Genomic DNA, 27,649 nt, shown 5'->3' with positions numbered 1-27,649 from the left:
TGTTGAGAGAATCAAGTTGTAGCTAGAATGCAGAGTGTTAGCTATCTGGCACTTTACCCAGTTCTTACTTTCACTTCAAAAGAAATGCCATGGTCTGAAATTTGTCAACATGGGTTAGCAGCGTACTTCAATTTGTAATGGGTTAACCAGTATAACGAAACGAACTGGTTTATTCTCTTCCTCACTGGCACACTGCAGCAGATGGTTCAGAAAAGCTATTTAGTTAAAATAACCCCACTAATTTCACATTCTGTTTACAACTTGCATATGGCAAGATGAGCACCTCACCTTATGAACTCCCAGCGTGCTGTGCAGGTCAAAACGAGGGCAGTTTGCTTGCACAAAAACTCAGCCCTTCCATCTCCAGAGAACACAGAACATTTTGGGCTCCTTCTTGCTGTGAGGTAGCCAAGTGCCCTTCCCTTTAACAGCCATGCACTGCAAGCAGCACTGACCTTTTCAGCAACTGAGCCCAGCCATGGGCCATTGAAAACCACAGCCTTGTCTACATGTCTATCTTTTTTCCTGAGACCACCCTGACCCTTCTATCTTTTTTGTCCCAAACCCACCTGAAAATTGATGGGGTTCCCCCATGCAAGCAGTACCAGGCATCGGGAATGCTACAAATGTCCCTTATCTCCAGTTGCTTCAGGGCTTTTTGAAGGTTATGTCATTTTGCTTTGACTTCTCAGAAAGCAAGTATTTTCAATATTGCTCTCAGCACTTGAGAATCTGTTTAGAAATATATGACTTTCACATGGTGCTTTATCTAGTAAGTCACAAAATGCTGTAAAGTTTGCTTTTTGCCTTTCTTTTTTCCCCCACACACAGACAAATCAAGGTCACTGCTGTGATTTTATTGAGCTCCTTGTCAGCTTAAGACAATGTGTAAAAAGCAAATATACCTGGACAACCTACAAAATACTGGTTTTGAAAATAAGTATCGTTCCTCTGCATTTTTAAATCATGATGCTATCTCATCTCAAGGACCTCTAATAGCCAAAACTTGTAAAAGATGGGAATGTTTGTTGTAAATTTATCTTTATTACAATTTTTTACTTGAACTTTTAATTGTATACTTTAACTCTTAGAAAGAGCATTTTGCACTTATGGTCATGATAAAGGAAATTTACAGTCTTTAAAAAAAACCAGAAGTCTTTCACAGAAGCAGCAGAAAAGCTTTTATAGAAAATTCATAGAACTGAATAGAGATGAAGTAACCGAAATTTCCAAAGAGAGGACACAGAACTATGAGAAATTGATCTGTATCTCTATGGAAGTTAAAAATGGGATTCTTTCTAAATAGCTTTAATCTCACCTGATAAAATATCTTATAGAAATTGTGTAAAAGTCATCTGAGAATAAGTAAAAAGGTGGAGAAATTGTAAAGCAGAGGTAAGCCTAATTACCATCTTCACTATGATTTTCTTCCTGCTTCCTTGCTGTAGTGGCACACAAAGTACGGACAGTCAAGGGCACCCAGACTGCAAGAACCAGCACTACCTCCTCATGGAGCCTCATCCTTTGCCCTCCCATAGAAACAACTGATAAACTCCTCGGCACCCTTGAAAAATTCCTCTCTGCCTTCATGATCTAAGGGCTTTATTCTGCAAATATGATGCATGAAGAGCCTGGTGCTATTTGCATAATTCTAAAAATAAAACGATGAAGATGCCAAACAATGAAAAACAAACAAATCCAAACAACAAAGACATACCCCAAAGGTGTTCTTCACCCAGCTGACATCTGAAAATGGAAAACCAGCTCTTCCCCTTTCCTGGCCTATCATGCTCCTCAGAAAGCCTACTTTCCCTTCAGGTTTTACAGCAGCTTAGGATAAACGGGAAGGCACAATAAGTCAGGCTTTGAGTCCCTGCCTCCCTCCTGTAATAACCATTCCAAAACGTGATGCCTCTTGTACCAGCACTCACGCTGAGCGGCTGGGGATGCTGACACACACAGACACGCTCGCTTGCATTCTCCTTTCAGCCTCAAAACACAGAAAACGCTCAGGACAGTGTCTCAGTAGTCACTTTGTAACACCATGCAGGAGGAGGGGAAAAAAAGCGCTCTGCTGATCATTGCTTACCAACACAGGACTCCCCGGAAAGAGAATAGCTTCCATTGTCATGGAAACCGCTTCTGCACTCACAGTGGTACCACCCTGGGAGGTTAACACAGCGTGAATGGTTGTGACACTCAATGATCCCCTCTGCACACTCATCAATATCTGCCTCAGAGAAAAACACAAGCCAGCCAGGAAATTAATTCCCTTTCACACCAATGCGTCAGGTTTGGTTTGCTTTTTTTTTTTTTCTTTTTTTAAATCTTCTTTAAATAGATGGATCAAGGTTTATTACAGTTCCAAAGAATAGACACTTAAAACATGACTAACATAACAACAACACGAACAAACAGCAATACATCATGGAATTTGGTACATACAAGACATTCATTTACACCATGACTTGTTTAAAATGCAAAGCAAATGCAGATTGTTTTCTGTCGTTATTTTTTAACTCAGAGGTTACATTTGTCTGTGTCAGATAAAGCATTGCAGGGCAGGATCCTCCCTGAAAAGGCCCTTTCAGCAATATTCCTGCTTTACAAACTGCATGGCCCAGGACACTTGGAAAGAAAGAGCATTTCCTTCAGAATTTGTTTCTAGCATTCAGCTGGGAAATTTGCAGCGCTCTGGCACTTCAGGTGCTCAGAGCAGTTTGCAAACAACAGTTAATAGCTCTTTTTTTGCCGTTGTTTTTTAAACATGATCAAAATCAACACCTAGTACATGTATAACAGTGTGTAAGGAACAGAAAAAGCAGTCCCTGCTTCAGCTGCAGTAAGACATTTAGCTGGAAAAGAGCGAGGCAATGACAGCAAGTGTGTAGCAATGGGAAGGTGCCCTGAGATGAATGCCCTGCTGAGCTGCAATAAACGGGATGGTTTTATAAAGGAGTTTTAAAAATTTCTGTAACATGGTTAATAGAGACCTCATAATTGCTAGTAACCTTGGTTAATCACGGCTGGCACCTGGCTGCTTCTCCCCTTTGAGCATTTTTCAGCACATTTTCTAGGGTTGTAATTAAAATTAGCAAATTAATTATATGTTAACCTTGCAGAAATTTAAGAAGCTATTATATTTTCATTCCTGTGTTTAGCTCAAGCTTTCCCTTTTCTTTTTTTTTTTTTTCTTCTTTTTAATCTTGGACAGTTTTCAGCTGGGTACTTTATCAATTAAAATGAATCTCAAATTATCCACAAATATTAGATGTTTTCATCCACTGAGATTTTTTCCTTGGCAATTGGCACATTTAATATATGCACAGAATTGTGTACAACAAACACATCGTTTGGGGGAAAACAGATTCTGAAACTGCATTTACTTCTGCAAGCATCAAAGAACCAATGCCTCGTGATCCTGATGCAAGACTGAGTTAAGGGTATTAAGTAACCACAGAGCGTAGTTTTTCTCTCAATTTACAAAATACACAAACCCATATGGCTTCATGGGCTGCAGTGGAGTCATCTTGATGGATGTTGAAATTGATTTGAGTGACGTATACTTCAATACAATCCCATTTTCTTACATCTTACAAACAATACCACAGAAAAGTTCAATTTTTCCTCATTTAAGCAACAATATGTATTCTTGTTGAAATATGGCTGAGAAACCTAAAAAATGCCTTTTTCTAGTTTTGTGTTCACCCTCACTCAAGAATGAGGTGTTATCTACATTCCAGGGTTACAACCACTATTTGTTTCTAACTTTATTCAGCTTCCATATAACAATAGTCATTTTTTTTTAAGCTTTAAAATCTGTCACTGCTGCCACCTTGTCTGTACTTTTTACTTTGTAGAAGCTAATTTTAGTGTTAAAACACTGCACAAATCTAGCTGTCCATCAATGATGAGTGCTGCTTGCAAACTCAGACACTTTCAATTCATTACAGCAAATGGAATTTATAACCATGATCTTTTCACATGTCATGGCTGATGGAACAAGTTTAATCCTATTTGGAAAGTGAATTACTTTGCTGTTGCAGGTCAATTGCAAATGAATCCTTGTTTTCACTTTCTTTTCTTTCCCAGCACTGAATGCTCCTGTTTAAGGATCGCTTCCTCAGGTCAGTCCTGTCCTGGACCTCTATACATTCAATTTTACATTTTTAATTTACAAAATCAACAGTTTTCCCAAAGTTCGTTTCTAAACTTAAGCCCCTTTGAAAGTGTATTTGATTTAGGCTCACAGTGTAGGATATGAATTGACTGGTAGATGAATTCTCAGAAATCCTGTCTGCCAGGACACCAAAATTAAGCAGCAGTAGACTCAGTGGAAAGAGTGTCAGTGCACGAGTCTCTCTCCATTAATTCAGAAAATTAAGGCAGTGCATAGAACTATTTCAAGACAAGATGACTTTCTTAAGGCAGCACCGTATCTGTCTATAGCTTTTGTCCACCGATGTTTAGGGAGACACAAACCAATTTCTTTCAAGCAGGAAGCTGGGAAAACAGGACTCGCTTTCAGCTTTATAGGTTCATAGAATGGTCTGGGTTGGGAGGGACCCCAAGGATCACAGAGTTCCAACCCCCCTGCCACAGGCAGGGACACCAACCTCCAGGCCTGGATCTACACAAGGTTGCCCAGGGCCCCATCCAACCTGGCCTTGAACACCTCCAAGGGCGGAGCATCCACCCCCTCTCTGGGCAGCCTGTTCCAGCCCCTCACCACTCTGTAAAAAACTTCCCCGTAGGTTCTTGCTTTATCATCCATGAGGAGCTGCAGCAGCACTGCCTGACCTGTGCCAGGGACAGAAAGCAAGAGAACAGGAGGCTCCATGCTGGCTGGTGCAGAAGCCACTACTAAAAAAATCTTTCAATGTCTGCTCCCTACCATTGCCTCCCCTCTCCTAGAGCCATTTCCAGCTTAGAGGAGGGGCTGTGCTCCTCTCCAGGTTAAACTCAGCATTCTGCCCAGCTTCTCAGGCCCAGCCTTCCCCTGCATACATGCATGGGTGGGCTGGAGATGGGGAGGAGGGGGGCAGTGGGGTGAGGGGACTGGTTAGTATTCTTTTGGCAACACCTCATTAACAGCATGATGCAATACAATATTCATGAAGAGCAGTAGAAAGAGGGAAAACCATGAGCAGCTTCTCCATTTGTCTACTACATTGCAGTGTATTACTTCTGTGCTTAAAAGGGGGAGAAAATATTATGATCAGGGCCATGAGCTTCTCCTGCCATCCTGTGTGCTATCTGTAGCACGTGTATATACATATCTCTGCAGGTACAGGATAATATTAGAGATTTGGTTTGGAAATTCAGAATGATTTAAGATGCTCATAGTACCAAGAGGGAACAGCAAGTAACAGCTTTATAAAATGGTGTGTCATATACCATGACATTACTTAGTTCACTTAATAGACCATTTTCACCTGCATGCGTTATGGCTTTGGAAAACACTTTTTTGAGGATTTTTGTTCTGCTTAGGAAGATGTTGCTATATATATTGGACAGTTGAGGGAATTAGTATCAACTCACCTTCCTTGATCTTTACTTTTCGATCTTTAGATCCTAGCACTTTGCATACTCACCTCAGGATGAATATCTTTCTATCCTAGTCTGGGTTTGGGTTTTGCTACAGGATTTCAGCTACATAGGTGCCATTTGTGTTTCTGTGTGCAGATGCTTTCCAGAATTTACTACAGTTACTTTATTCATAAAGTTATGTTAAGATGAAAGTTTACACCTCTGACCTGAGAGGGAAAACAGTACAAAAATGATAATCATTTTTCAACAGAGCACAGAAAAACCTGTTCAGAAATTCTGCAATAACACAGGTGAGACAAACAATGGGTGAACATTTATTTGGGTGTGTTCCCATGGTTCAGGGCCTGCCCGCCCTTGGTGCTTCTGCAGCAGAGTGGCCACACCACTCTCAGGGCTCCAGGCTCTGCTTTCTTACAGCATCCTGCCATGCACAAAGGAGCCTGGTCTTTATGTGCCCATCTTCACCTTGTCCTCCCACATGGCTAAGCTGTGCTCACAGAAGTCAGTGAAAACACATTCACTGGCTCCCAAATTCATACAGACTTTCTGCATTAACAGCCAGACAGCCTCAAACAGAATGCTTGTGAGAAACAGCCAATTTAGTATTTCCTTGGGAAGGGAAAATTTTCCATAACTCAAATGTATCTCTGTAGTCTGGCTAGATATCTCCACTAACTTTGCATTACATGTAATATTTTTCATTTCTAGCTGTAATTCAACCTAAGACACTGCTGCTCTTACCCCTATTAAAGGAACTGTTTTCACAGCTTTTTCATTCAAGCCTTCTTACAACATCCACGTGTAAGGAGATCCTGTACAGACCGTTCCATTGCCTGCTTTTACCCCACTCAGTTATTTAACTGTCATTAGCAGAGAATTGTTAATGGATCTGGCAACACTCCACTATAATGGCTTTGCAAAAGCTTAAAAATGGCACGTTTTTGTATTGTAGAATAAAGGCACCAGTTGGTTTTGAATAAGCTCTTGCAGGATGTTAATCCTGTCCTTTAAGGACAGGTCTGTAATTTTTACTTTTAGCATCCCAGCTTCTTGCATTATTCATAAAGGTATTGATGCAGACAAGATAAATAGGATAATTTACCTCCAAATAAAACACAATGGCTTCAGAGTCCAATGAAAAAGTAAAATTAAAATAATTCAATCTTTTCTAATGCTTCATCACATTTAAGTCACTGTATGATAATACTGAAAGGAAAACTGTTCAGGATCATGTAATAGCTAGCAATCTACAGTCTCAACAAGACAGAAGAGTTTTATTATAAAAGTGTCTGCTCATCAAACTCTTACTGTGCTCTTTCTCATGCAAAAATTGTAAGATCGTTATCTTTAGCTTCTGTTGATCAGGAGACCTGGAAGCAGGAAAAGCATGTGCTAACAAGAAAGGATCACACAGGTCTCAAGCTGCTTGAATTAAAATCACAGACTGGTTTGGGTTGGAAGGGACCTCAATAACCATCCAGCTCCAACCCCCTGCCAGAGACAGGGACACCCTCCACCAGCCCAGGTTGCCCAAAGCCCCATCCAACCCGGCCTAGAACACTGCCAGGGAGGGGACACCTAGATCTTCCCTGGGCAGCCTGTGCCAGGGTCTCACCACCCTCACTGGGAAGAATTTCTTCCCAATATCCAATCTAAATCTCCCCTCCTTCAGTTTACACCCACCACCCCTTGTCCTTTCACTACAGCCCTTTTGTAAACAGCCCCTCTCCAGCTTTCCTGTAGCCCATGTAGGTACTGCAAGGCTGGTCTAAGGTGTCCCAGGAGCTTTTTCTTCTCCAGGCTGAACAAGCCTGACTCACACTCAGCCTGTTTTCAGACTGATCGTATCCTGACAGTTAACTCCGTTAGTTCCAGAGCATTACAGCTTTGTTTTCCACCTTGGAGTACTTTTCTTCAACATAAAAAACACCAGAAAACAAAAATCACCCAGCCAACCAAGGCACAATTTCTATGTAAAATGCAGCCTCTTCTCATCGCCTGAGTCTCACTTCCACGAGACAGAGAGAGCAAGAAAGGGACGTCACTGACAGCACTATGCAAACAGCTTCCCTGCTGCAAAGGAGTCCTTCAACTACTTCAAATAAACCCTGAAAAAAAAGACAACCACTTCGGCTGAGCAGAGATGAGAAATTCTCTCTCAAAAAAAGAAAGATCCCACCTGCCTCCCTTTACACCAAATTTAGTTGATGCAAGCAAATATTCATTCTACTGTTCTGCATAAACTTAGATAAAGGCTGGATTTTATCCGTTATTATTAACTCTGATATTGGCTATACTAATAAATCTCTACATTAGCTCTGACCATTAGCAAGAAGGGTCTGTGTTTATTTTAAAACACGGGCAATACAAAGCAGGAATGCCACGACAACGGCCACCCTTAAAGTCTGCTAGATTTTCCCAGTGCAAAGTAGAAGAGGTTGGAGTCCAACCTTGTCACAGGTTTACATTCCACACGTCTGAAACACCAATGACACAGCAACGGGACAGCAATGCAGCTATTAAACAGATTGTAAGATAAAAGAACAGAGGTAACTCTATAATTTAGCTACATTTGAATAATGACTCGTGGCTGCTGCTCAACCCCATGGGACCAGTTCATTCTTAAGACTGCAGAGATACTAAAAACCAGAAAGGACAGGGAAGACATCAGCCCTATCTAGTGACATTTCTAACCATCAGTTGCTTGTCTCATTGTCTTGGGTGACACAGATTTCCACTCCCTCTGACTGAAGCCCGTAGCAGGCTCTGGAATGGTTACTCAGAAAATTTTTCCTTTGCATTTAGCCTCTTTTAAAATTACTTTCATTTTAACTCATTAGGAGATTTTGAGCAAACAATGAGCACCAAACAAAATATTTCTCTCTCCTTGGCAGTCATAGCTCTTTTCACAGCCTGATGTGAATTGCATTGTATTTATATTGGCCGTTGCATTTCCTTCACAGGCAAGAGCAGTTTTGCCTGAAGAAATGGTACAGGTTTCGGTCCATTTTTCTATTTTGAGGACACAGCAGTAAACTATAAAACTTTAAATTTGTGGAGAGGGAGAATACAATTCACATTTGGGAATAATCAAACCCACACAATGGTTTAATAGCTTTCAGGGAGGAAAGGTGTGCCCACCACTCATTATAATTACAGAACAGCTGTAATACACTTCAGTGTAGAATTCTGGATTGGTGCTATCAAGATTTTTAATCATCTGAAACTCATGTGCAAATTTAGAATGATGAGTTTAACAAGAATAAATGGAATTAAATTGGTATCAGAATAATAACACAGAGTAGTTGTACCAGCAATTTTTAAGATTAATTCTTTTAATATATAACATCTAATTTACTGAAATTCGTTTTTAATACATACTAAAAGAGGATGTCTTTATCAGTTTAGCTCATGTCTCTCACACCCTCATGTTCATCTAATTGTATTCAAAATATGCACTTGGAGTATGTAACCTAACAGTCCTGGATGGTCCAAATAAATGTCACTTCACAACACTGAGCTGAAACAAGTGGTTTATTCTCCCATTTAGAGATCGTGGGGTGATGTAGGAAATCAGAATTGCAAACAGACTGCTCAGTGGAAAGCAGAGCAGGAGTACACTAGACAGGGTGAAGAACTATTTCATATTTAGCATGGCATTGGAGCTTCTGTGGCAAACAGAATTTTAGTTACAGCTCTCCAATCCAGAAACAGACTGACTTCACAATTAATAGGTTCATTTTCAAACTGAGACAGAGACTTTTACAGATTTGGGGCTTGTGGTCAACAAGTCTCTCTAATTACATAATCCTGCAAACAGCAGGGCCATTAGCCCAATGTTTATTGTATTTCAGCTCTTCCCATGTCTTGGAAGAATACTGCCATCACATTTGATGTAGCTGGCTTGGAGGGAGATGTGGCAAATACATCCTTCAAAAGAGCCTGTTGGCCAACCTCCAACCACTGCTGGACTGATGACTCATAGCTTCAGGACAGAAGTTTAGCTTCTTGCCTACTAGCACCCTGTACCTGCTGGCAACATCCCTCACTTCTCCAGGAATGCTCCTCTCATGCTCTTTTGACATCATGCTCTTCCTAAATGTACCAGAGCACTTTGTCAGGACCCTGAATTTAGAATTTCCTACCTAAATAGGGAGAAACTGTGTGTGGTCTCCGTGATAAGGTTACCCATGGAAATCACTCTGGTAGCATTTCTGGTGCAGAAATTCAGCTGCAGGCCATTGGTAAAGTAGTATTTGATTTGTTTGTGTCACAGACTAGAGATACATCACGTGCAATTTACATGTGAGATAACTAAGGCAGAGAGATACAGCAGATTGCCCAAAGCTGCCGAAAGCCAATGTGCAAGAAGCTCCTCAGTTCTGTAACTCCAATCCGTTGCCCTGTCGTTCAGGTCACTACTCATCTATTCCTTATAAAGATGTTCCAAAATAACCAGGTAGAGGCAAGGCCAACCTTCACTCCCTTCATGACTCATGAACACGGGCCTTATTTTTGAAGACTCTTGGGTATCTTCATCCCTGATTACTAATTCCATTGAGCTGTGATGCTGGAGTTGTATCTGCATATATTATACATGAGCAGCTATTCAGAATATTAGTTACACGTACTACTATAAAATGAGAGAACAAGATCAACAGGAGAGGTCTGTGATGTCAACAGCCTATAATCAATGAAGCCCTCAGCACACAGAGGTACACTACACAGCTAGTATTATATAGATTAAAAAAACTGCACTGCATTCTTATGCACAAAGCTGCTTTAAGCCAGTTCAAGGTGTAACCACTGTAAATTCAAATTCTTTACATTTACAACGACTGCTGAGACCAGACTAAAGACACATTACAGATTGTAGAATTACATTACAGAAATATGTTAACTGTTAAAATACAATAAATACATTACAAAAATATGTTAACTGTTAAAAAAATAGTATCTATACAAGAATAATAAATGTTTTTGACAATTGATTTTGACATGCTGCAGTTAAAGAGTTCTTTGCCAAGATCACAGAATTTAAGAAGAATTACCAATGGAGACATATGTTAAAGCAAAATAGTTAATGGGGGACAACAAGCTTGGTAGAAAAGGAGCTGGGTGTCCTGATGGACACCAAGTTGAACATGAACCAGCAAGGTGACCCTGCTGCAAAGGCGGTGAATGGTATCTTTGGCTGTATTAGACAAAGTATTGCCAGAAGGTCGAGGGAAGTGATCTTTCCCCTCTACTCAGCAGTGGTAAGGCCACACCCAGAATGTGGGTCCAGTTCTGGCCTGCCCAGCACAAGAGAGACATGGTCACACTGAAGAGAGTTCAATGAAGGATTATTAGGACTGGAGCATGGCACATTAAGGAAAGGATGAGAAAGCTGAGAAAGTTTAGCCTGGAGAAGAAAAGGCTCTGGGGAGGAACCTTACCAATGCATACAAATATCCGAAGGGTGGCTGCAAAGAGGATGCAGCCAGGTTCTTTCCAGTGGTTTCCAATGACAGGAGCAGAGGCAACAAGCGCAAACTAGAGCATCCAGGAGGTCTCCTCTGAACGTCAGGAAACAATTTTTTACCCTAAGAGTGACTGAGCACTGGCACAAGTTGCCCAGAGAAGTTTTGGACGCTCCATCCTCGCAGAAAGTTAAAAGCATCTTGATGTGGTCCTTGGGCAACTGGTGCTAGATGGCCTTGCCTGAGTAGTGGGGTCGGACAAGACGATGTCCAGAGGCCCCTTCCAAATTCAACTACTCAATCGCTCAAGGATTCTGTCTCAGAAGGTATGCTCACTCCAAAGAAAACTGCTAAAGTAAACCAGATGCAGGCTGCAAACTGGTTCATCAGAGCTACAAGAGATGAACAGGACCCTGACAAGGAGCATTCTCCAGCCAGCTGTCTGCAATCCTGCCTGTTACACAGAAAGAACCATTCAAATGACACGGGCTCTATGTATGAAAGCTTCGTTGAGGAGCCTGATCATTGTCATCCAGTGCCAGCAGATTGCTTTGTGCACAGTGTTTAGGTACAATGCATAACCCAGGTATCATTCCATCCAGCACATGAAATGCTAAAGTTCAACATCAAAAAGTCACAGAAACAGCTGATCAGCTTATCTAGCACATCCCATGACAGAGAAGAAATGCTCCCTTAACACCCATTCTTTGGTGATTTGCCTCAACCAATTTTAAAACGACTCACATGATGAGTCCTCCCCTCCACTTCATTGGGAAGATTATATTGCAGACTGATAGTCCACAAGGTTAGGAAGTTCTTTTGATTATTTTGAGCCCTTCCATAATCGAATATGGTTCAGAGAAAATAACACTTGTCAAAACAATTTCACTGCTAACAGGAGGCAGCAGCTGATGAGAAGATAATAAAAAGCACACTTTCTTCACTGTGGTTGGGGTGAGGGAATGTCAGCCATTCTCCTTAAAATTCCCATGGATTACCACTGTGCCAAAGGGCACAAGCAGCAAAGCCAAATTGCAGGTTTAGATTATAATAGCGTGCATGGCCTATCACACCCCTGAGAGTTTAATAATAATGGGAAACATTCTCAATTAGTTGGGTTTTTTTTAAATCTTGAAATGATTAGCAGCTTCAGAAAAGCATTTTCATTCAAACAGTAATAAACTCTCCCAAGGAAGCAAATCCCCAAACAAGCAGTGTAAAAACAGCTCTTGAGATCGTAAGCAGAATAATACAAAGCTCTCTGCATCCTTAATTAGGGAAGAAAATGGTTCAGGAAGTGTTGATCGATACAGTGCAAGTGATAAAAATGTATACTTTTGGAGAACACATGAACACAGTTCCATAAAAAGGGTGAAATTTGTGGTGGGTGTTGCACACAGCGCACTAGACTCAGCCTGCTCTCATTCAATGGAAGATGTCCATCCACTCTGGAATATATATATTCATTTCTGACAATAGGAAGGATACACAAAAAGACCCTACACAAAAGATAACAAATAATAAAGAGACTGGAAGGGATGTTTAAGAAGAGAAATCAAGACTCCTGCATCACTTAGCTGATCTCCTTTTATTCCTAATGCAAGTAAAAACCATTCTCTATTTTGGTCAGCTTGCACCTTCTCCAGTTCCACCACCTTCCATCTGTTCCCTGCCCTTGCAGTGCAGTTACATTTACCCAGCTCCCAAACTCCATCATGCCACATACACAGTCATAAAAAGCAGTTTGCTGATGGGATTTCCCATGCATAATCCAGCAAGTTTGAGAAACAGGAAAAAAGTACATTTTCCCAGTTAACTTGGAGAGCACCATATTTCATTGCACCAAATAATCAGAGTCAAAATGTGGAAAAGTAAATCTAGTAAAATTTACTAAAACACAAAACTCCAGGCGTCTCACTGACACATTCAGAATGAAATGGACAATTCATCCCACTTGACTAGAGATGTTCAATGACTCTCCTGTGCATCCTCAGTAGCCAGTGAGCCATGATACAGACTTTCAGAAGGTAATACTGACTTCTTAATATCTTCTGGGTTTTCATCGACTCGATTCAGAATTCATTTTAATGTTAAACTTATTTGTTCTATATTTATAGTATATTTTAAATTTGTAAACATTTGTATGTACTTTCAATCAAGCTAAAAAAAAAAACCCTGGAAAATTCAAAATCCCTATTTTCCATTAAAAAAAAAGTAATCTAAAGCCTATCTTAAAAAGATTTGCCTATTTTACATGCAGTTCCAAATATTACAAAAGAGAATAAAGTATACAAACAAGTATGAAAGCAGCATTACATTCACTAAAATCTTCCATGTGAAAACCTCAAAAATTATTCAAGATTAAAAATTTCAGTCATTACTGTTACCCTGCTTTTAAATACTGCTGTTTTTCCAAATAAATAAGTAGTGACTGTTTCCTTAGCATAAAACGTGCACTTTGAAAGCACCCATTCTCTCTTTCATTTTTTAATTACAGATTGAATTTTTAACTTCACTAAACCATTAGTTGCAGACTTTGATCAGACCCCAGTTTTCCCAGCCTGGGTGCTGCTTCAGACATCAATAGTTCCAATTAAACCAACTCTGAGATATGACTACATCATGTCACTAAGCAATTAAAAATCTGCAGCTGAAATAAGTAAAAACTCCTGAAAGAAAAGCCAAGCTAACAGTAGTAGTAGTAATAATAATAATACTACATTGCACTTCTATGGCACCTTTCATCCTGTGATCTCAAAATCACAGAATCATAAGGTTGGAAGAGACCTTTGAAGATCATCAAGTCCAACCATTCCCATCCTATGCTAAACCATATCCCTATGTACCACATCAACCCTTTTTTTAAACACATCCAGGGAAGGTGACTCAGCCACCTCCCTGGGCAGCCTGTTCCAGCCCTGACAACTCTTTCAGTAAAAAATGTTTTTCTAATATCCAATCTAGACCTGCTCTGGCACAGCTTCATGCCATTTCCCCTTGTTCTATCTTCTGTCACCTGGCTGAAGAGAGACCATTGCCCACCTCCCTACAACCTCCCTTCAGGTAGTTGTAGGTGGTGATAAATAGGAAAATACTTCATAAATGTTATGCAATGTTACAATATTTCATAGAAATTAAGAAATATTTTACAACTTTGCTTGATTACCTGAAAGAGGTTGATTATTCAGGCTGAAGATAGAGTCCTCACTGCTTATTGCATTAATAGGACCTCCACTCATTAAAAGAACACATTTATCCAAATTGCTTTGTGCCCCCATTTCATTGATTTAATTAAGTTTTATTATATGTAAGTCAAATGGAATTGCTGTTCAACAACATTCCCAAAGTGAGGAGTTTCTCATAACAGCTGATTTTAGTATTTGAAGACCACTAACGTATCAACTGCTCTGTAAAAATCTATCTGCAAAAGCTGGCACATCAACTAGATTCTAATGCACTGGAAGAGTCAGTTTGAACTGTAGAATCTTAAACAGCAACATGATCTACATATTATTGCTTGGGGTTTTTTGGGGGTTCCAAAGACTCAGTGAGTCTAGCCTGAGGTTTAACACTCAAGCCACTGCTGTCCCTGAGCTTGATCTCAAAAAATTTTTCTGCATTTCTGTTTATTTGTAAGCAACATGTTTTTTGATACTACAGAAACATTTAGTAGTTCTTCAGTATAGACTTCAAATGCTATAGAGATTAATGAAGGAACACACAACATGTTGTAACCTTACAAAGAGTTTCATATGTGTATGCAGAGTCTGTTTCAGAGCTTCATTATCTGTGAAATGAGTTCAATTTATAACACACAGGATACCAGAACATCAAGAATCTAAAAAAGTGAGCAGCTCTGGAAAAAAGCCACCCTATGTGTATTTGTACATTCAGAAGGAAAATTACTTTGGGGGTGGGATTGCTAAGAACAGAGCTCTCAGAATGATGCTCGAAACTTTTTCCCCTATTTGCAGTGTGTATGTTCCTTCTCACACAAGAACCATGTAATTGTTCTACAAAGACCGGGGTCTCCATTGTGCACATTAGATCCAGATCAAAGATGGGGTGAGTGGAGCTGCTCCAGACAACCGTAGTGGTGGTGTAGCCATGAACATCAGAGGATACGAACAAGAAAAGGATTCTAAGGGAAGCTTTTCCACAGTGAAAAGTATGACCTAAGCCAAAAAAAAAAATGGCAACAGGCAGTGGAAATTATTCTTAGGGCCACATGAAAGCACCTAATACATTGCAGTCTGTAAGATTTAAATGACTTGAGAGTCGGTAAAACAAATGCTTCCTGCTTGAGAGCGACTCAGGCCAATGGTTGCTCTGAAATAGATGAACACTAAAAACTAGTAAAGCACGCTGCATGCCATTGTCAAGAGACTTGGGACCACCAAATCAGAATATCAAATACCTGGCTTTCTGAAACAAGGGTTTCAGATACACTTCTTGTGAAACAGAGCAGAGAAAAGGCAAATTGAGAGATGCTGATTTCATACGTTTCTTAACCGGGGCCAACTTAGAAATCCTACAGGCTATCTTTTAATTTATTACATACAGTAAAAAAGATGCCTTCATTACAGTTATATAAAATACCACCCCCAAAATTCACCAGTCTTTTCAGATGTATATCTTATTTTCTTTAATCTAAAGTTGAAATATCTACTTTGTTTTTTTCCTTAAGAAGGGGTCATTTACTGTGCTGCCTGGGATGTTTTCTAGGTAAAACTACCTCATTTTTCAGTAATTGAAAATTCAGCATCTGGCATCAAGGATTCTCAGTCATCAAAATAATTTTAGTTCAAATCATATTATAGCCTGCATACAGCTGTTTCAGAAATGCATCCAAATGTACACCTAAATTATCCAATACGCTCACTTCAACTGCTGATAAAAGTTACTGCCATTAAGATGTCTTCATTTGGTTTAAACCAGTCACATACACCCATATTTTAACAAGAAGCTTCTGCAGAATCTGCAGAATCATCTTACTGGATTGACAAACAGAGGGCACCACGCAAGGTGAAAGCTACTAGCAAGTTGGAATAATAAGGGAATATTTACAGTCCTCTGCCACTTTACCCAGCTCTGCCTCTGAAGTGTAGCTAGGGAAGAACCAACATTACTGGGCAAAACTGTCTAAGTGTATTTCTGGAAAATACTTCAGAAAAGACCATGTGTATACATCTCACCTAGCTTCAGATGTCTAGGATCTCCAGATGTATGTGTATTACAGAAAGTTATCTGGTCCCCACTTATCATCAGTGGAGAGTTGGGTGCTTTCAGGCTACAAATCACCTAAAACCTGCTTCAGATGCCTGCTTAGGAGAAGCTGTATTGTGCACTAGAAATACTTGTTTCTCTCCATTGACTCTAACAAAAGTTTAGCTGACTACCTCAAAGGAAAACAGCCACAATCTCTCCCATTAAAACAGGGTAAGACAAATTCTACTTCACATGGCAATGCATGCATCTACACAAAACCGAATCAGTGACAAGTGTGTTGAAGGGGTCTGTAAGTCTAAATTACACAGAACTGGTTCAGAATCTCTGAGCAATCAAGGCTGGCTAAGGTGTCAGAACATTTCTGGTCCAGGTTGCTGCACCTAGCAGGGCCCACCACGAAGGCAAACCCATCTGCTCAGAACTCCATCCACACAGGTCTTGAACACCATTCAGGGCAGAGACTGCACAGCAGCCCTGGGCATGTTCCCCATGGGGAAAGATTGGAATCTCTCTTGTTCCATTTTATCTGTTGTCTTTGGCCTCCCCACCCTGCACCCCTGTAAAAAGTCCAGCTCCTTCTTACTAACTTCTTTTAAGTGTAAGTGCTGGGGGGCTGTTGGTAGGTCCCCATAAAGCTGTGTCCTCTCCAGGCTGAACTAGCCCCATTGCTCAGCCTCCCCACACCGGGCAAGTATTCCAGTGCTGGTATCCTGATGGCTTTCTGCTGACCAAGCTGCAGGTTACTGATGTTTTAGTTGTGGCTTCTGCCTCCGTGGCAGTGTTTAAGGCCTGGTTGCATAAGGCTGTGAGTAGCCTGGTCTAGTGGGAGATGTCCTTGCCCATAGCAGCAGGTTAGAACAAGATGATCTCTAAGGCCCCTTCCAATACAAACCATACTCTATGTTTTCCTTGTCTTGGGGAAGTGCAAAACAGGACACAATATTCCAGATATGGCCTTATGAGTATTGAGTAAAGGGGGACAATCACTGCCCTCAGTCCCCTGGCCGTGTTAATACAGCCTCAGCCTGAGAAATTCCTCCTTTTGTATCTGCTGCAGTTACCCATGGAGCAGGCTGTCTCCCTCTCCTCTGATTGATGTTCCTCAGGCAGCTCTCTCCTCCCTGGCCACCACAAGTATTTTAAAGGCCTCTTTCATGCTTCCTTCACTCTTACCTCTGCTTGTTGCTCTGTGGACACTGGTCTGCTGTTTAAATATGCCCTCCCGACACATCATCTTGTCAGTTGATGCACTTCTGCACTAGCAGCTATAACAGCTGTAACAGAGCACATCAGCTGTGAGGAAAGTCTCCACGGGACCCATGTGAGGTCATTTGCTCAGAAAGCTGAAGATAAATTAGAAGAGATCATCTTCAAGGGAGCGTTGTTTGGCTGGCACGTAGGCAAGTAAGCTGCTGGGGCGGTTTCAGTCTCTTTAATGGTCCAGTGGGAGAGATGGGATGGAGGAAACAATTTGAAAGATATGAAAACAGCACTTCTAACAATGCTTTAAGGGAGATATATCTTACAATAAGCACTTGCCTGCTTTTTATTGTTCTTTTATCCATTTTTATACCTTCCTCTTTTTCTTTCCTTTTTTCCATTTCTGGTATAGAATCCAAAGTTCAGGTGACAGTACAAAGCAAAGTTTAGAAAGCTGCCAATCTCAGCACAAGGAAGTACTTAATACACTGAGCAACACAGCAGCTTTCTTTTTGTTGGACATGCTTTGAGGCTTTGTCCTGGGCTGGTTGGTTTCTGGTTGTTCTGACTATTCCAGAAAAGTATTCCTGCCCTTTCAAAGCTAAACAACCCACAGATGCTCTGCTGACAAATGAACAAGCTCTGTGCCTTCTTGCACAGTGCCAGTGATCATTCATTCTTCATGTGAATTCTTTACTTTGAAAGACCTCTGCAACAGACAGCTTTTGGCTTAAGCACTCAGAACATTTCTCCATTTCTGAGGTAGGACTAGAATCTTCTGAACTTCTTTAAAAGCTGTCACATTTTATAACCTTTCTCATCAAAGTTTCAATTTTTACCTTCATTTATATTGCTTTAGAGTCAAAAGCACGTATTTTTAAGTTGTTAGAACAATACCAAAGCCATGAGGTAAGAATTGGGCCTCATGGGAAGAACTGAATATGTATGTATTTATTTTTCAGGTTAACTGTGACTCTTAATTCCAAAATCTTTTTTTAAAATTGCTTCCTCTATTAAAAGCCATTTAAAACAGTAGACAGTTTACAAAGAAATCCTTTTACCCAGGCCTGGAGCGATCTACAGCAGTCATTCTGTGGCACAGTTATACAGACAAAGTGAAAGTGTCCTTGACTACAGACATTAGATTTACTTTGTGAAGAGTCATTTTCTAGAGAGGAATTTTCAAGACCTGAGCCCTGGATTTGTCAATATCACAGACCGTACTGCGGTGAGGAAAAGTTCAGCTTCCCATCCCAAATCTGTAGCACTTTCACCTCAGCATAACAACTCTTAAACCATTGGGTCCTTAATGCAGTTCCCATCCTGAGGAGGAGATAACGGGACCACGCTTGAACTTCATGGACTGCACTTTCAGGGAAGAGATCATAGGTTGAAAGGGACCTTAAAGATCATCTAGTTCCACCCCCCCTGCCATGGACAGGGACCCCTCATTAGACCAGGTTGTCCACATTGCCATCCAACCTGACATTAAATGCCTCCAGGGATGGGGCTCCCACAACCTCTCTGGGCACCCTGGTTCCAGGACCTCACCACCCTCATAGTAAAGAATTTCTTCCTAACATCTTACCTAACCCTGCCCTCTTTCAGCTTAAAGCCATTGCCCCTTGTCCTGTCACTACACTCCCTGGTGAGCAGTGTGATAATACAGATGTAAAATTATCTTCTAAATTTCATGTCATAAAAAATAATTATTTTTAAAAGACAGGATAGAAAATTTAATTCTGAATGAAATTACCTTGATTTTTTTTTTCTACAATAAAGTGCATCCTGTTTGTTGCACAGCAGCAGCTCAGTAGGTAGATCAAAGCATCTCCTGGCTGTGTTACACTGAAACTGAAGTGGCAAACCCTTTGACTGCAACAAGAATAATACATGCTTTGATGTAGCTGTCTGTGTGTAAAGCACTTGAGTCATTACTCAGCTATCCACAATATTTTAGAAACAGATTACCCAAACTGTAACTTCATGTTGCAACACATCACTAGCAGTAACCCCTATCACTGCAGATACTGTTAAGCAAGATGGAAATGGCAACCTTTTTAAAAGTAGGTATCTCCTGTGGAAGGGTATCTGGTACATCTGTCAGCAAATGCTGGGCAAGGGAATGATGACAAAGCTTAAGAATATCACTCAAGTTTATCTTCTAATCAAATTCAAGTCAAGGGACATGCACATCCTGAGCCAAACATCAATGAAGACAAGGAAAAGAGTATAAAGATTTAGCCTGGAACCTGTCTCCACATGTGTCCATCAGAACAACTCCACGGTGCTATCTTCTACCTGTGGTAAACAGTGTCTCCACAGGTTAACACCTACTTATATCTGATCTTGTTCCAAAATACGTATTTACAGAAGTTAATTATAAAAATGTGGATCCCCAGTTGCCTCAGTGGAGAGCAGAGACCTGCCTCTTGGCAGAGCCTCTACTTCCCAGCACAGAGAGCAGATCCTGCACCCGTAAGGAAAGAGAGCACATTCATCTTGGAGCATCCCACTTCCCAGCCCTCCCTGGCTCCAGAACACAATCAGCCTTCCCACCAGGTATTCTACTGCAGCGGGATGCAAAAAGGGAAATGAAAATATTCACCTGAACACGAGACAGCCTGTCATCTCCAGGGACAACAACTACCAAATAGATGCAGTCAGACACCTTTGCAATCTCTTTTTGCACATGTGCAAATGTTAGAAAGCCAATTTCAGGCAGCATGTTAACAATCTGAAAAGTTTAATTAAAAATAAATTCAACATGATAATAATTCCCCAATTGTTTTACTACTGCTTCATAGTTCCAATACAATGACAATCAGCAAAGAGAGCAGAGCACATCACAGTTTTGGCTCTACAGGAGACTGAGCTCCAAAACTGCTGAGAAACACAGATCATGCTGCCAGTTGCTCCTTTCAAGTTGAAACAGTTTTTTGTCATTTCCAAGAAAACTAAAAAGACTTTCATGTGCAATTTACCAGTTGGATTGCTCAGATTCACATTAATTATCCTTCTTATTTTTCACCACCTTCTTACTTGGCTATGCTACCCTTTTTGGCATGAGAACACCATACTTTTTTTTCCTTTTTGATTTTAAAGTCCCCTTCAGCTCTACAGATCCATAAAATACTGCCTCTTGAACAGCATGTTATTATTTTGTCTGTTTCTCTACCACTGCACAGCTCATCTCTAAAGCTTGTGGCCTTCATGGATTTATAACCAATTAGTCTTTTGACAATTAGGGGCTATTTACTGATATGCATTAGCAAGAGGACACCAAACTCAATCGGTTATTGAAAATAAGTTGTAGTACAGGTTGTCAAATACTGTTTTCTCTTACATCAGAAAGTTTTAATAAGTCATATATCCCATCATTGCACTTTGAAAAGCCATTTGAAATTTTATTTCATGAGGATTTAACACTTCTGGATTTTCCTTGTCATGTTACTTCATAACACAGTATGCAGTCCTAGTGCTGACAAAGTATTTTCATTTGAGATTTTTAGGAGAATTTGGGCAGCTGCTACTTGTAACTATTTCTCCAAGTTTTACCATAATTAAATGGTTTAACATGAGCATACGCACTACTATCACTGGCAAGCCATGAAAAGCCAATAAGAAAAATGATGTGCAACAACAAAACAGCACTACTGAGAATGAAATTCAATGTTCCCTCTCCTGAAGAGTTTCCAGAAATGTTTTTAGATTCACAGGACAAAATACTTCAAATCATATCAAAACTTCATTTTTGATGAATTAACATTGTCTCTGAAAGCAAATTCCAACTTCTTAGTTGCTTAACAACCTGAGTTAAGTCATTCTCACTAATTGCTATAGGTACTTGTCATGATGAATGTCCCACAGACAGAGAAAAATGGGCCTGGAGAAATGAGGGAAGCACCTGCACTCACTTAAGTTAGTGGCCTGGTCACGAATAAGATCTATAGTCTATGAATTTATTTCTTGACAGGAGACACTAAATTATACCCCTGCTTGCAGCAATACTTCATAAATGTAATAGTTTGGATCCTGCTTCATATTTAATACAGAACTTTAAACTAGATTAAACATCCCAAACAAAATATGCAATCCAGAAAGAACTGCAATTTCAGAGATAGAAAATAGAGTAATTTTCATTGCTGCTATTTGATACTAAATTAAATGTCTGGTCTTTTCCAGATACAAAATGTTTCCTGGTTGCATTATAATTAAAATGTGACACTTTCTGTGAACAATGAAAGAAGTTTCAGGTGCAGCACTTTGGCCCCTTAATCTTTTGAGAAGCAAAGAGATGGAAGCAAGATGGTCAGAGAAAGAAAACAAAAGGAAATGAGCACAAATGGTGAAGTTACATAAATTATGTTTAAAATTATGGTGACAGTTCAGATCAGCCCCAAATACCCTTTCATTATACGGATATATTTCCATGAATTATTACTTGGAATAAAGAAAGACTCTACTCTTAAATGAGCCTAATTGTAAAACTTTGCTTAAAGACTGCTCCATGCCTCAGTCCTTTGGCTACAACAGCAGTTGGCTAATCCATCTACAAAGGAAGGAGGATGCTTCCAAGGAACATCCTATTGCAATCCTTCCCAGCCAACTTAAAAAAAAAAGTGGGGGGAGAAGGTGTGTTCTACTACTGGCTGTACCACTGATCTGGTGGGTAATGACAGGCATATCGAGTTATTTGCATTTATATCCTCAAAGACTTTTTGGGGATGGGGAGATGCAGACCCAGGGTACAAACTGGAGGATTGCTCTCAATCCTGAGGCAGCACGAGAGACAGGGAGAGGTGAGCAAAGAGCAATACATGGACACACCAGCATCCCTGGGTTAAACAGTTGTTGCTACTGGAGGCCAGCAGAGTCACATCACCATTCTCCCAGGAAACTACATCCAGGTTTACTGCCCTGGGCAAGTCAGTCTGTATTGGTTTCTGCAGCAGGGGACATCACCAGCAGACCATGGCACAAGAGACCCTCCTGCAGACACTGCCTTGGGAAGTAAGAGAGATGTGCAACACCTCAAGGACAGGGAGTTCTCCTAAATCAAATATTTGAGGTTGAAAATTATCATTAGGCCACTCTATGAGCCATGTACACCCACAAAATGCTCTGCCTAATGTCTCCAACCAAAAGCAGCAGCTACTGTTGGGTCAAGGATGCTTTTGGACAAAAACCCAACCCCAGGCCTGGATACTTGGAGCACTTTGGGTTAGCATGTTTGGTCTCAATAAAGCTTATTTTGGGCTTGTAATTACAATGGCTTTAGCCTGAAGTGCAGGTCTGGGCATCCCTGACAGAACAGATAAATAGGATACATGTAGAAGCAGAACTTACAGTCTCTAGGACATTTTACCTGTGAAGATAGGAGTGTTCATATACATCTAATTACAGAGTCTAATGAAGGACTGCACAGTAGGATATCTAACTTTATTTTGTCACAGCCCCATTACAGGTGACCAAATTACCTTGGAGATGGGCTTTTCCAACTGAGAACTGGATGAGGTAATTTCTTCAAGCATTTGTCATGAAGCTCATGTTATATTTTCAGACATAAAAAAGGGAGAACAGCTTTAGTCAGTATGACTGGTACAACTTTGGAAAGCACTGCCAATGTCAGGGAATACCAAAATTCCATTCTGAAATAAGGGAAAGGCCATAAGAACTTGCTTAATAGAAATGGAATGAAAAGCGTTGACATAAATAAAGCACCTTGTGATTTTGACTTGAGAGTGCAGTAATAAGCGTTTTGCTATAAGATGGGAAATTACCAGTGAAAGATGACTGGGGAGGATAAAGACCATATTAATCAATCAGAGGATCACAGGATAAGGAGGATTAGCTTTGTTGAAAAAGGCAAAAGCTATCTAGAATTTATCAACTGAAGCATTTGGAACAAACACAAAAGTATTAACACCAGAAAACATGGCAAAGTGACTTACCCAAATACTGTTTTTCCCCCAACACTGCTCAAAATGTTCCATATTCCCCAAAACCTCAACAAAACAACCAAAATACCCCCCAAAATCCAGAGCCACTACGACATACAAGCAAATCAATACCCTATTCTATGAAATGTAGCATTTCTCACTTATTTTGGCTAGCACATTCAAAGCCAAGAGGAGATGATGTTTCTTTGTGTAAGTTCATTCGGAGCAAAGAGCACCAAGTTTTTTAATTTAATACAAAGAATAACAAGTGTCAGGATGCCAATGCACATGAGTATGACCTTTAAGAAATAGGTCTAGGCTGGAAGTCAGGGGAAGAATCCTAGTCATGGGACCAACAATGTCTGGAATATCTCTGCAGGCTGAGTAGCAAGATATTTACTTCCCTTTTTAAGAAACAGCTAATTTTAGGGCAGATCTGACAAATCCATATAAAGGATTATGTGACACAGTCACCCATGGAAAGGGGGAACTACATTAGATCATCTGAAAGCCCTTTATGTGTATAAAACGCTAGAGAGTACCATTTTGTTAATAATAATTGTTTATATAGGATAATATTCTGAAGAAGACACCATTGTTTATTCTTCATAATACCGGATGCCACAAGGCAAACCCTGGGACCCACTTTCCCTTCTCATTGTAACGTGGTTCTGTCAAGAACGAGCCATCACACACTAAGAACACTTGTTTGTTCCTAGACCAGCCTAACAGCACTGGGCACACAAAAGACGGGTTTCTTTAAGGCAGGAAGAGACAGGAAGGACCAGGGAAATGGAAGTTATTGATGTTTCAATATATACTCTTCAAAAATTTTTGTTACATTTGCAACTTCTCCTGCAGTGTTCCTGGGAATCAGCCAAGTCTGTCTATCTATAAACTACAAGTAACTGTCTTCTTCACAGAAGACCCAATAGATCGTAAGAGCTAATTTAAAAACATTACGATTTCTTGTTCAAATGTGCAATTAAGAAGAGAAATGAAGATTGAGATTAGCAATGGCAGAAGATCTCTAAACTTTATGTTACACAATTAACATTTTAAGTAGAGTGGGTCAAAATAACTAGGCTTTTTACTTGTTTGCAACACTGGCAAGTGAAACAATCAGGCTTCAGGTCAAATAATGCTTCATTTATTTTTTAGCATTATTTTAATGTTTTCAAGGGTTTATAAAAGCCATTTCACTTTTAAAATTGGAAACATTTGCAGGGGTTTTCAATGCTGGTAATAAGCTGACAAACAGATACAAAAGTACACTGGACCTTCACACCTGGAATAGCCATACATGAAATCTTGGTGTGTTCTTAATTACACTCTATATACGTAGAGACAATAAAGGTAATTCTGCTGGAAAATCTAAACAGTTCATTTAACCAAACATAGGTCCCTCTGACTATTGAAATAACTGGAAGTTAAAGGCTCAGGGTTATGAAATGTCACCTTGCAGTGCTCATTAGAAGTACTGCTAAGCAGCAATGTCATACAGAAACTTTCAGATTTCCTTAGCAGAAAAGGTGTAAATGATGCAGGCCAATTTTCAGGAAATTAATGGCAATAACATTGAGGTGAGTCACTGCATTCAGGCTGTTTCTGCCTTGAACACTCCTGCTGGCCCAACCCCTCTTCCCTGACCACTCTTGGAAGGGGAACTGAACAACAGAGCAAGACCTTGAGCAGATCATGACCTAAACATGATGCCAGACCAAACTGAAACCTAAGACACCACCACGCTGGAAAGAAGAGGCAAAAGTACTGTGTGTCCTTCCTTTCCATTCAGCGCTCCTGAGAGGGCCTTAGCTGCATCAAAGGGCAGACAGGAGCTTAATGGCAGATATGGGCCAATTAAAGATCCAGAAGAGAGGATGACAAGAATAACCAGAGGTCTAGAAAATGTGACTTCAACAGAATACTGGGGAATTTTAATATGATATTAAAATAACATGCAGACTAATAGAAACTTGATGTATGAAAATAGGTCTTAATTCTGAAGAGGACTGAAGTAGTATGCTTGAATTACAACAAAATAGATTTAAGACATTAAGGAAATACTAGTGCAGGTAGAGAAACGTGGGCAGCTGTGCAATCTCCATCCATGAAGGTTTTAAAAAACACATTACACAGTTGTGTGAAGAAAAGGCAGGCTCATCCTGCCACAGAGCAAAAAGACCTAAGGTCCTTTCCAAGCTTATTTCCTGAGCTTAATTTTGTCTTTTGCGGAGCACACTTGGCCCTAAGTTCTCCTTAGCCTGTTACTGACTTCAGCAAACTCAGTAGCAAGGAGCGAAAACATATTAATTTCCTTATGCCAGCTGCATTACTTAGAGTTCTGCTAAATGCAGTTAACTGGGTAGGAAGAACAAGCAGCAAGACAGATTCCTGAAATCACATCTTGTCATCAAAGCAAAGAAGCAGCCAAATGTCCCAGACTTTGTGTCTAAAATTCTCTCTGGCCCATTAAGAGATACATTTATATATTCTACTATGAACTTAAGCATAGCTTGGCATTTCTAAAAGCTCTCTTAACCCTCTTCTTCTTGTAGCCTCCCCCAAAAGAATGAACTCAGCAGCTTGCTTTTGTTACTGGCCCCTCAATTCCAACTTGGCAGGATTATTTTCTATTTCAGCTTTTTACCTTGGTCTTCCTATAGCATCTCCCAGATCACAAAGTGTCTGGGAGTTTGCAGAAGAACGTTCCCATTAAAGAGTTTTACCTCACAGAACTGTAGTTTGCTGGCTCCGTAGAACTGGAATTTAACAACCTCCTGAGCAGAGGATGACACTTCTGTTCAGCCAGGTTCACAGATGAAGTGTTACACTTGTGTCGAGGAGAAACACCAACAGAAGGATAAAAAAAATGAAGACACAAATTCCAAGAAAATTTACTCCACTATGATTCATTACTGCCAACTAACTCAACAGAAGTTACAGCAGTAGAAAACCAGTTCAAGTCAGAATAAAATAAGATTCTTTTCCTCAAAGACAGCAATACATTTGATCATACTGTAAGGCAATTATCTGCATTCTTTATTTGGTAAATATCAATTTTAAGACTGTCAGATGCCAAGTGCCACAAACCATAAAATGGAATATCTAAATTACATTCCAAGTTATTGATGGATGACTTTTTCACCGAAGAAGCTGACAGCTCTTTTATTGTCTAGAACAATGCCTGTTAACTCCTAGATAATACTCTTAATTAAAATATTACAAGTATATTCCATTTACAGTTTTTATGACTTTCCAAAAATACTTTGAGTAAGGTGATAGATATTATGGATGGAAAGAAATACAAGCATCTTTATGTGAGTAGCAATTACAGGCAATAGTCAGAACTGAACTGAAGAAAGTTTAACTACAAACCTGGCCAACAGGGAGGCACAGTGGAAAAAGGTAAAGAAATCCACCCCCCCCACACATTTCTCCACTGATAGGAGGCAACTTGAGGTTTTGAGCAGAGTAATACTGTAAAGGTGGTGTTAAGCCTGAGTTTATGCCTTTTCCCATCTCGTTTCCCAGTCACAGCATTTAAGTAATAACATGCTTTGCTGAGCAGTGCTAGGCTGTCTGAAGAGGAGGGCCATTCCTGAGAGGTGGTTTAGGAAATGTCTCTTGCTGCTTCCCTCCTATTATTTGACTTCTGAGTTGTGCCAGGAGAGGAATGAAAAGTGTCCCCCATCTCTGAGAGACAACAGATAACCCACTTGGCTGTGCAAGCCCACTGCATCTCAGCAGGGGAACCGTGGGGAGGCCCAGCCCTGCTGCCCGGCTCACAGCACCAGACAGCAGCACATCTCTGCAGAGGCCAGCTGCAGCGGGGACCGAGATCCCACTCTTGGGAAGGGAATAGAAGGAGCACTCCCACCTCCCCAGCGCAGCACCCAGACCGGTGAACCCACAAAGGAAGTCCACCCTGATGAGGGATCACATCCCAGTTGGGCTGGCCTTCGTGGCAGGTACACAGGCAGTCCTTGGCAGAGATAAAATTCAGGGTGAGCCCAGCCTGAAGCACAACCAGCAATTTGGGCTGCTCCTATGAAAGAAGAAACGCTGATTTGTTCTCACCATCAAATGTTACGGTTAAAACTGAGCAGTGGTTAAAATATGAGACGGAGATGTCTAAAAAACCAATGTATTTTCTCCTTTTATTACGAAAATTAAAAATAGTAAAGTATATCTTTGGAATTTTTGTACTGAGGAAAGAAAAAAGGGCTCTCAGGCAGAGACCTTGAATGTCAAGGGATTTTTATG

At 40.4% G+C, this 27,649-nt stretch overlaps 1 protein-coding gene across 1 annotated transcript in view; it reads right to left on the bottom strand.

Moving 5' to 3' along the window:
- NELL1 (neural EGFL like 1) overlaps positions 1–27,649 on the bottom strand; it is a gene marked incomplete at both ends in the record, with an annotated part of 287,941 nt that overhangs the window by 16,285 nt on the left and 244,007 nt on the right. Inside the window, one exon of the mRNA XM_084263433.1 lies at positions 2,090–2,230. Within this exon, the coding sequence (XP_084119559.1) occupies positions 2,090–2,230 (141 nt within the window). The remainder of the gene's footprint in view (positions 1–2,089; positions 2,231–27,649) is intronic.

The sequence above is a fragment of the Gallinula chloropus genome (genome assembly GCF_964237585.1).
Source record: "Gallinula chloropus genome assembly, chromosome: 4".
Lineage (NCBI taxonomy): Eukaryota > Metazoa > Chordata > Aves > Gruiformes > Rallidae > Gallinula > Gallinula chloropus.
The sequence above is the reverse complement of the archived record's forward strand: the minus strand, read 5'-3'. Positions and strand labels throughout refer to the sequence as shown.